Here is an 11,445-nt window from a genome sequence, read left to right as displayed (position 1 = left end):
GGTTTGTTTTCAAATTATTTGTGGGTCTGTGTAATCTGAGTGAAATATGTCTCTCTAATATGGTCATACATTGGGCAGGAGGTTAGGAAGGGCAGCTCAGTTTCCACCTCATTTTGTGGGCAGTGAGCACATAGCCTGTCTTCTCTTGAGAGCCAGGTCCGCCTACAGTGGCCTTTCCCAAAGGCAAGGCAATGCTCACTGAGTCTGTACATAGTCAAAGCTTTCCTTAAGTTTGGGTCAGTCACAGTGGTCAGGTATTCTGCCACTGAGGAAATATACAAGTCTGCTGTTAATGATAATGCAGAGGATTTTCCAAAGGTTGCTGTTGACACATATTTCCCGGTAGTTATTGGGGTCAAATGTGTCTCCACTTTTGTGGATTGGGGTGATCAGTCTTTGGTTCCAAATATTGGGGAAGATGCCAGAGCTAAGGATGATTGTCACGGCCGTTGTTGGAGGAAGACCAAGGTGCAGCGTACATATCTTTATCTATAATGTCGCCAACAAAACAAGAAATAACCAAAACGCCTGTGACGCTTACAAGGGCTATAGTGCCCCTAACAAAGACAACTTCCCACAATCACAACAGGGAAAAAAAGGCTGCCTAAGTATGATTCCCAATCAGAGACAACGATAGACAGCTGTCCCTGATTGAGAACCATACCCGGCCAAAACATAGAAATACAAAAAACATAGAAAACAGAACATAGAATGCCCACCTAAATTACACCCTGACCAAACCAAATATAGACATAAAGTGGCTCTCTAAGGTGTGACAATGATGTTAAAGAGTTTAAATATAGTCAATTGGAATCCTAATTTCATTGAGGATACCATCAACACCATCTAAAGACTCTAAACCAAACCAAAGATCCAATCTAAAGACTCTACACCAAACCAAAGATCCAAACTAAAGACTCTAAACCAAAGGCCCAAACTAAAGACTCTAAACCAAACCAAAGACCCAAACTAAAGACTCTAAACCAAAGACCCAAACTAAAGTCTAAACCCAGCATGATTACCAATCCAGACACCACTACAGTAGACACCACCCAGCATGATTACCAATCCAGACACCACTACAGTAGACACCACCCAGCATGATTACCAATCCAGACACTACTACAGTAGACACCACCCAGCATGATTACCAATCCAGACACTACTACAGTAGACACCACCCAGCATGATTACCAATCCAGACACCACTACAGTAGACACCACCCAGCATGATTACCAATCCAGACACTACTACAGTAGACACCACCCAGCATGATTACCAATCCAGACACTACTACAGTAGACACCACCCAGCATGATTACCAATCCAGACACCACTACAGTAGACACCACCCAGCATGATTACCAATCCAGGCACTACTACAGTAGACACCACCCAGCATGAGTACCAGTCCAGACACTACTACAGTAGACACCACAAAGCATGAGTACCAATCCAGACACCACTACAGTAGACACCACCCAGCATGAGTACCAATCCAGACACTACTACAGTAGACACCACCCAGCATGAGTACCAATCCAGACACCACTAGAGTAGACACCACCCAGCATGATTACCAATCCAGACACCACTACAGTAGACACCACCCAGCATGATTACCAATCCAGACACCACTACAGTAGACACCACCCAGCATGATTACCAATCCAGACACCACTACAGTAGACACCACCCAGCATGATTACCAATCCAGACACCAGCCTTGTTTTTCATCCCTTACTGTCTCCTCTCTGCTCTAGAGAACAATGGATGGTTCTGGGTTCTAACTGGTTCCAGATCAGTGGTAGTGGCTAATGTTCTCTGTTCTCCTCGCTCTCTCCCCAGGGCCCAGGATTCCTGTACCTGTGTGTGTGTTCATGTGTCTGACTGCATTCATCTTTGCCAGTGTGTTCTGTGTTCAGCTAGTAGAATCCACTACCCAGGGTTCTACTCGCCTCCAGTGGAACATCTGTCAGTGCTGGGGTCCACATACACTGCTCTCGTCCTGACAGGATGGTGTGCTGCCAACACTTTTAGCCCCAAGATGACGTGTGTGTGTGTGTGTGTGTGTGTGTGTGTGTGTGAGTGTGTGAGTGAGTGAGTGAGTGAGTGAGTGTGCGCGAGTGTGTCTGTGTGTGTCTGCCTACATCTGTACCACTGCCAGTGTGTGTGTGTGATTGTGTGTGTGTGTGTGTGTGTGTGTGTGTGTGTGTATATATACGTCCGTACCAGTGTGTGTGTGTGTGTGTGTCTGCATATGTCCGTGCCAGTGTGTGTGTGTATCTGCATACTTCCGTACCAGTGTGTGTGTGTGTGTGTGTGTGTGTGTGTGTGTGTCAACATATGTCCATGCCAGTGTGTGTGTGTGTGTGTGTGTGTGTGTCAACATATGTCCATGCCAGTGTGTGTGTGTGTGTGTGTGTGTCAACATATGTCCATGCCAGTGTGTGTGTGTGTGTGTGTGTGTCAACATATGTCCATGCCAGTGTGTGTGTGTGTATACATCCGTACCAGTATGTGTGTGTGTGTGTGTGTGTGTCTGTGTGTGTGTGTGTGTCTGTGTGTGTGTGTGTGTGTCTGTGTGTGTGTGTGTGTGTGTGTGTGTGTGTGTGTGTGTGTGTGTGTGTGTGTGTGTGTGTGTGTGTGTGTGTGTGTATATACATCCGTACCAGTGTGTGTGTGTGTGTGTGTGTGTGTGTGTGTGTGTGTGTGTGTGTGTGTGTGTGTGTGTGTGAGTGTGTGTGTGTGTGTGTGTGTGTGTGAGAGGGAACACATAATAAACCCCATGGTTTCCCCCTCTGTACTGTCTGAGGGGTCTGACCCATTGAAACTGATATCACAACAACAGCTTTGGTTCACTGATGTTTACTAACACAATGTGGCACACAGCTCGTCCCCAGGGTCAGCTAAGGAGATAACTGTGTGTGTGTGGATGTGTGGATCGGTGTGTGTGTGGATGTGTGGATCGGTTTGTGTGTGGATGTGTGGATCGGTTTGTGTGTGGATGTGTGGATCGGTGTGTGTGTGTGGATGTGTGGATCGGTGTGTGTGTGGATGTGTGGATCGGTGTGTGTGTGGATGTGTGGATCGGTGTGTGTGTGGATGTGTGGATCGGTGTGTGTGTGGATGTGTGGATCGGTTTGTGTGTGGATGTGTGGATCGGTGTGTGTGTGGATGTGTGGATCGGTGTGTGTGTGGATGTGTGGATCGGTGTGTGTGTGGATGTGTGGATCGGTGTGTGTGTGGATGTGTGGATCGATGTGTGTGTGGATGTGTGGATCGGTGTGTGTGTGTGTGTGGATGTGGATATGTGGATGTGTGGATCGGTGTGTGTGTGGATGTGTGGATCGGTGTGTGTGTGGATGTGTGGATCGGTGTGTGTGTGGATGTGTGGATCGGTGTGTGTGTGGATGTGTGGATCGGTGTGTGTGTGGATGTGTGGATCGGTGTGTGTGTGGATGTGTAGATCGGTGTGTGTGTAGATGTGTGGATCGGTGTGTGTGGATGTGTGGATCGGTGTGTGTGTGGATGTGTGGATCAGTGTGTGTGTGGGTGTGTGGATCGGTGTGTGTGTGGATGTGTGGATTGGTGTGTGTGTGTGTGTGGATGTGTGGATGTGTGGATCGGTGTGTGTGTGGATGTGGATGTGTGGATGTGTGGATCGGTGTGTGTGTGGATGTGTGGATCGGTGTGTGTGTGGATGTGTGGATCGGTGTGTGTGTGGATGTGTGGATCGGTGTGTGTGTGTGTGTGGGTGTGGATGTGTGGATCGGTGTGTGTGTGGATGTGGATGTGTGGATGTGTGGATCGGTGTGTGTGTGGATGTGTGGATCGGTGTGTGTGTGGATGTGTGGATCGGTGTGTGTGTGGATGTGTGGATCGGTGTGTGTGTGGATGTGTGGATCGGTGTGTGTGTGTGGATGTGTGGATCGGTGTGTGTGTGGATGTGTGGATCGGTGTGTGTGTGGATGTGTGGATGTGTGGATCAGTGTGTGTGTGGATGTGTGGATGTGTGGATCGGTGTGTGTGTGGATGTGTGGATCGGTGTGTGTGTGTGTGTGTTTAACTAAGTCCCCACAAGAATGGAAAACAAACAAAAAATTAGATCAACTGGGGACATTTTATTTCTCCCCCACAAGGTCAAATGCTATTTCTAGGAGGTTTAGGGTTAAGGTTAGAATTAGTGTTAGAATTATGTTAAGGGTTAGGAGCTAGGGTTAGTTTTAGGGTTAGGAGATAGGGTTAGTTTTAGGATTAGGGTTTAGGGTTTAGGAGCTAAGGTTTAAAATACATTTTTTGGCTTAAGGTTAGGGTAAGAATACAGGTTAGGGTTAGGGGTTAGGGAAAATACGGTTTTGAATGGGTCTGAATTGTGTGTCCCCACAAGGTTAACTGTACAAGACTGTGTGTGGTTGTGTGTGTGCGTGTGTGTGTGTGTGTATCGGTTTGTGTGCGTATGTGTGTTTTAGGGTTGTGTCATTTAGGGCGTTTTTATAGGGCTGAGTTGGACAGTTAGGACGGAGTGCCAGGAAATGATGTCATCAATCGTTGCAGTGTAAGACATGTACTGTCAGAATGGAGGCAAAGAGAGGTGGAGAGAATGGAGGAGAGACAAGGAGAGGTGGAGAGACGAGGAGAGGTGGAGAGAATGGAGGAGAGGCAAAGAGAGGTGGAGAGAATGGAGGAGAGACAAGGAGAGGTGGAGAGAATGGAGGAGAGGCAAGGAGAGGTGGAGAGAATGGAGGAGAGGCAAGGAGAGGTGGAGAGAATGGAGGAGAGGCAAGGAGAGGTGGAGAGACGAGAGGTGGAGAGAATGGAGGAGAGGCAAGGAGAGGTGGAGAGACGAGGAGAGGTGGAGAGAGTGGAGGAGAGAGAAGGAGAGGTGGAGAGACGAGGAGAGGTGGAGAGAATGGAGGAGAGGCAAAGAGAGGTGGAGAGAATGGAGGAGAGGCAAGGAGAGGTGGAGAGACGAGGAGAGGTGGAGAGAATGGAGGAGAGGCAAGGAGAGGTGGAGAGACGAGGAGAGGTGGAGAGAGTGGAGGAGAGAGAAGGAGAGGTGGAGAGACAAGGAGAGGTGGAGAGACGAGGAGAGGTGGAGAGAGTGGAGGAGAGAGAAGGAGAGGTGGAGAGAAAAGGAGAGGTGGAGAGAATGGAGGAGAGATGAGAGGTGGAGAGACAAGGAGAGGTGGAGAGAGTGGAGGAGAGAGAAGGAGAGGTGGAGAGAATGGAGGAGAGGTGGAGAGAGAAGGAGATGTGGAGAGAGAAGGAGAGGTGGAGAGAGTGAAGTAGAAAGAAGGAGAGGTGGAGAGAGTGGAGAGGTGGAGAGAGTGAAGTAGAAAGAAGGAGAGGTGGAGAGAATGGAGGAGAGACAAGGAGAGGTGGAGAGAATGGAGGAGAGACAAGGAGAGGTGGAGAGAATGGAGGAGAGGTGGAGAGAATGGAGGAGAGGCAAAGAGAGGTGGAGAGACAAGGAGAGGTGGAGAGAGTGGAGAGGTGGAGAGACAAGGAGAGGTGGAGAGAGTGAAGTAGAAAGAAGGAGAGGTGGAGAGAGTGGAGAGGTGGAGAGAGTGAAGTAGAAAGAAGGGGAGGTGGAGAGAATAGAGGAGAGACAAGGAGAGGTGGAGAGAATGGATGAGAGACAAGGAGAGGTGGAGAGAATGGAGGAGAGGTGGGGAGAATGGAGGAGAGAGAAGGAGAGGTGGAGAGAGGAGAGTTGGAGAGAGTGGAGGAGAGACAAGTGGAAAGGAGAGATGGAGAGAGGGAAATAGAGGTGGAGAGAGGAGAGAAAGAGAATGAGGGGAAATAGCCATGTTAACACTTCCTCAGAGAGAGAGAACACTAACAGCCACTAACCTACTGCAAGCAATTATCGCACACACACACACACACACACACACACAGACACACACACACGCACACACACACATACACACACACACACACACACACACACAGACAAACTCACACACACACTACTGCGAGCAAACAACACAGTAAAACGTTATTGACATGAATGTGTTTTTTCTTCGTATAAGATGTACTGTATTTGATTAAAACAGGGAGAACACAACGTGTGCGTGTGAGACTGATCATAACAAGTATTTTATTAAGTACTTTAACAGTAGTTGTTATTGGCTATTAAACATGCTATCATAAAAAAACTGTCATCAGAAATGGGCGTCAGTAAAAATAAACAAGTCACTTTATTTTTTTCTAGTTGTGTGGTATTCACCATGTTAATCTCTTTCTAGTTGTGTGGTATTCACCATGTTAATCTCTTTCTAGTTGTGTGGTATTCACCATGTTAATCTCGTTCTAGTTGTGTGGTATTCACCATGTTAATCTCTTTCTAGTTGTGTGGTATTCACCATGTTAATCTCTTTCTAGTTGTGTGGTATTCACCATGTTAATCTCTTTCTAGTTGTGTGGTATTCACCATGTTAATCTCTTTCTAGTTGTGTGGTATTCACCATGTTAATCTCTTTCTAGTTGTGTGGTATTCACCATGTTAATCTCGTTCTAGTTGTGTGGTATTCACCATGTTAATCTCTTTCTAGTTGTGTGGTATTCACCATGTTAATCTCTTTCTAGTTGTGTGGTATTCACCATGTTAATCTCTTTCTAGTTGTGTGGTATTCACCATGTTAATCTCTTTCTAGTTGTGTGGTATTCACCATGTTAATCTCTTTCTAGTTGTGTGGTATTCACCATGTTAATCTCGTTCTAGTTGTGTAGTATTCACCATGTTAATCTCTTTCTAGTTGTGTGGTATTCACCATGTTAATCTCTTTCTAGTTGTGTGGTATTCACCATGTTAATCTCTTTCTAGTTGTGTGGTATTCACCATGTTAATCTCTTTCTAGTTGTGTGGTATTCACCATGTTAATCTCTTTCTAGTTGTGTGGTATTCACCATGTTAATCTCGTTCTAGTTGTGTGGTATTCACCATGTTAATCTCTTTCTAGTTGTGTGGTATTCACCATGTTAATCTATTTCTAGTTGTGTGGTATTCATTAATCAGGTGTGGAGATGTTACCATGTGATAACACACACACACACACACACACACACACGACTGGACTCGCCAAGTAGTCGTTGATTGGTCCTGGTTGGGTCACACTAGAGTCACATAAAGGACTCTATAGTGTGGACACATAATATTCCCACACACTGACCACACACACACACGCACGCACACACACATTGAACAGAAAACACACTTTAAACAGGTGTGTGTTCATGCTCACATCAACACAGTCTGAACAGAAATGCTTCAGAGAAAATTCCTGATAACAATCCTAATCCCGTGCTTCTACACCTGCATTGCTTGCTGTTTGGGGTTTTAGGCTGGGTTTCTGTACAGCACTTTGAGATATCAGCTGATGTACGAAGGGCTATATAAATACATTTGATTTGATTTGATCCTCACTACCAATTTGTAAAGTCCCCTTTTCCAGTCCAAATACAACATTTCAAATGAAGTAGACACTATCTTCTAAAGAGTGAGCCTCGGCAAATGTCATCTGAATGATTTATCCCAGTTCAGTGGTACCGTAGGTAACCGACCGCCAACCCGCCCCAGCATAGTTGTTTATGAAACATTTATCACTTCAGTCATTAATTAATTGAACGATAAAAGCATGACGTGTTTTATTATGTCTGTCTGGTTAGGGATTGATTGTTCAGTTCAGTGATTGGATAAACTAGTGAGTCACAGAGTCCCAAAGGGCACCCTAGACCCTACATGGGGGGAATAGGGTGCCATTGTTAGGGAATAGGGTGCCATTTTGGGACTCAGTTGAAGAGGAACAAGAACTGAAGGTGTGTGTATATATGCATGTTCTATTTCTGTTATTACACTGTGATGGTTTGGGTGAGAGGGAGGGATCGGAGGGAGGAGGGAGGGATCGGAGGGAGAGTGAAGGATTATTATATATATTTCATTTAACTAGGCAAGTCAGTTAAGAACTAATTCTTATTTACAATGAAGGCCAAACCCAGACAACACTGGGCCAGTTGTGCACCGCCCTATGTGACCCCCAATCACGGTCGGATGTGGATTTGAACCAGGGACTGTAGGACCTCTTACACTGAGATCCAGTGTTTTAGACCGCTGCGCCACTCAGGAGCCTTGATTGAGGGAGAGATGAGAGGGAAGGGGTACAGAGAGAGAGAGTGAGGCAGGAATGGGGGGATGAATGGAGGGGATGTTGTACTCTGTGTCATCCTACGTATTAGAAGGACTATACCGCATGTTATCAGATCAGCAGAGCTTTGGCTCTTTATTTTGGAAAAATAATAAGTTATTTTGGAAAAAAGACAAGCTCCTCTTCTTGTCTTTCCAGTTAGTGGTTGAGTTGTTTGTTAGTTGTTTTCTTGGTGTTATGCCTCTCTGCACAGAGAGACTCCCAGTAGGAGTCAAACCAGGTTAACTATGGAAAACACAGGCCACATGGGTCTCCCCTTCTCTCTCTTCCTCCCTTTCCCCCTCTATCTCGCTCTACCTCTCTCCTTCCCTCTAAATCTCGCTCTCACCCTCGATCATACACACACACACACAGGGATAACTTGGAGAGTTCCGGTGAGATACCTTGGAGAGTTCCAGGTTTGGCATGAGTCCTCTGTTCCTCAAAAGGTTCTACAGCTGCACCATCGAGAGCATGGTTGCATCACTGCCTGGTATTGCAACTGCTCGGCCTCCGACCGCAAGGCACTACAGAGGGTAGTGCGAACGGCCCAGTACATCACTGGGGCCAAGCTTCCTGCCATCCAGGACCTCTATACCAGGCGGTGTCAGAGGAAGGGCTGGAACAAAAACCTGCCCTGCACATCCTATAGCTGTCCAGCACCAGTAGCAGGCTGACCCCTGGTCTAAACTAGACGTTTAAATAGGAGGTCATGTGTGGACAACACCACAAGAGTGCGCAGCGTCCTCTCTCGTAGTCTTCCTCTTTCTCCTCATCTCAAACCTCAGCCGATTCACCCCCATTTTCCTCCCTCCCTCCCCTCTTCTCTCGCTCTCTTGTCCCCCCTGCCAGTAGCTCCAATCCATAGACGCAGGCGGCGCTGAAACCCTCTCAGCCACCCCTGCTGTCAGCGCTTACCCGACGGGGGCAGCTCGCAGCTTGAGAGCCGAGACAGAGAGGGAGAGTGAGAAATATGGTTGGCAATATGTGCGGTCGCAAGCTGGCTCGCCGCTCCAAATCAGCGCTGATAGTCGCGCTGACAGTTCTCCTGGTTCAGACGCTGATCGTGTGGAACTTTAGTACCCTGGATACCGGGGAAGAAGCGGGCGAAGGGGCCAATAGTAGGCGGGAGAAGAGGGACCAAGTCGGGGGCATCAACAAAGCCTACAGCCAGTACCCCCGGAGCGGGCTGCCAAAGAGGCATCACCAACCTCCGCTTGGGAAAACGGCTGTCCGACACAAGCAACAACCGGTAAGAGTAGGGAGCGAATTTATGTCTGCCTATTATTTAGTAATTTTAACGACGATTAAAACATGTTAAAAAAGATAACGACTAGCGTGATTACCATTAATTTGATATGCTACCATCCCCCACTACGCGTGGTTTATTGTATTGTATTGTAGGGTAGGAAGGCTGGAATTGTTGTCATCAGACGAAGCAAGAAGTCCGCGTGTATTGGGATGACAAAGATGTTGCTTAGCTGTTGTTACCCATAGATGTTGATAAACTGGTGTAAACTAACCAGTCTTTAGGAATCATCGTGATATATTAGACTAGTGTGATAATGGACCACGGGAGAGCGTGAGAGAGCGACACGGTTAATCGGATAGGTCTACTTTAATGTAGAGTTGGTCTCTATTGGTAACGCGCTCCTACGCTGCTTTTACGTCTGACCTGTGGCAGTTTTCTAGTGACCAGCCAGTCTATTACTGTGGGCTACTGTCGGGCGCTATCAGTGTGTGTGTGTGTGTGTGTGTGTTGCGCAGTCTCTGGTACAGTGGTAGACTCGTGGGTGGGATAATATAGCCACAGACAGGCTTAGGTAGGAGTTTAAAGATTAATTTAGAGAGAAAGAGAGAGAGAAGGAGGGGTAGAGGTCTGTCTGAAAGACAGTGTGTGCGTACGTGCGTGCCTGTGTATGTATTTAGTAGCGCACGTGTACACTTCCTCTCTATCGTTCTCACAGGATACACAAGTGGTCCCAAACGCCAGAGAACTGACGGTGATTTTGTAATGACGGCCATTTATTTTAATCTCCTCCTTGTCTTCCTCCCGTTTATTTTGTCTATATTTGATAACAGAGTGCATGGTTGTTAAGTAGTGTTTTATATATCCCTGTGAATATCTACGCTACTGTTGAAAGAGTGTGCGTGTGCGTGTGCGTGTGTGTGTGTGTAAGTATGTTGAGAGAATGCTGATGATAGAGGATTGTGACACGTCTCCTGTCTCCTCTACCCGTCCTGATGCCATTATTACATGCTGGTCTATATCTATCAGAATCAGATGATGTGTTATACTGTATGGTTACTGGTCCATATCTATCAGATGATGTGTTATACTGTATGGTTACTGGTCTATATCTATCAGATGATGTGTTATACTGTATGGTTACTGGTCCATATCTATCAGATGATGTGTTATACTGTATGGTTACTGGTCCATATCTATCAGATGATGTGTTATACTGTATGGTTACTGGTCCATATCTATCAGAATCAGATGATGTGTTATACTGTATGGTTACTGGTCCATATCTATCAGATGATGTGTTATACTGTATGGTTACTGGTCCATATCTATCAGATGATGTGTTATACTGTATGGTTACTGGTCCATATCTATCAGAATCAGATGATGTGTTATACTGTATGGTTACTGGTCCATATCTATCAGATGATGTGTTATACTGTATGGTTACTGGTCCATATCTATCAGATGATGTGTTATACTGTATGGTTACTGGTCTGTATCTATCAGAATCAGATGATGTGTTATACTGTATGGTTACTGGTCTATATCTATCAGATGATGTGTTATACTGTATGGTTACTGGTCTGTATCTATCAGAATCAGATGATGTGTTATACTGTATGGTTACTGGTCTATATCTATCAGATGATGTGTTATACTGTATGGTTACTGGTCTGTATCTATCAGAATCAGATGATGTGTTATACTGTATGGTTACTGGTCTATATCTATCAGATGATGTGTTATACTGTATGGTTACTGGTCCATATCTATCAGAATCAGATGATGTGTTATACTGTATGGTTACTGGTCTATATCTATCAGATGATGTGTTATACTGTATGGTTACTGGTCTATATCTATCAGATGATGTGTTATACTGTATGGTTACTGGTCTATATCTATCAGATGATGTGCTATACTGTATGGTTACTGGTCTATATCTATCAGATGATGTGTTATACTGTATGGTTACTGGTCCATATCTATCAGATGATGTGTTA

General features: G+C 45.9%; 1 protein-coding gene across 1 annotated transcript in view; it reads left to right on the top strand.

The window, feature by feature from the left end:
* Positions 1-8,716: 8,716 nt before the first annotated feature.
* LOC110485332 (xylosyltransferase 1) overlaps positions 8,717-11,445 on the top strand; it is a 48,342-nt gene continuing 45,613 nt past the window's right edge. The window contains exon 1 of the mRNA XM_090197772.1: positions 8,717-9,442. Coding sequence (XP_090053898.1) covers positions 9,164-9,442 — 279 coding nt within the window. The 5' untranslated portion in view covers positions 8,717-9,163. The remainder of the gene's footprint in view (positions 9,443-11,445) is intronic.

This window comes from Oncorhynchus mykiss, chromosome 13, assembly GCF_057628025.1.
Source record: "Oncorhynchus mykiss isolate SJ-2025 chromosome 13, ASM5762802v1, whole genome shotgun sequence".
NCBI classification, from domain to species: domain Eukaryota; kingdom Metazoa; phylum Chordata; class Actinopteri; order Salmoniformes; family Salmonidae; genus Oncorhynchus; species Oncorhynchus mykiss.
This window is presented reverse-complemented; position numbering and strand designations above follow the sequence as displayed.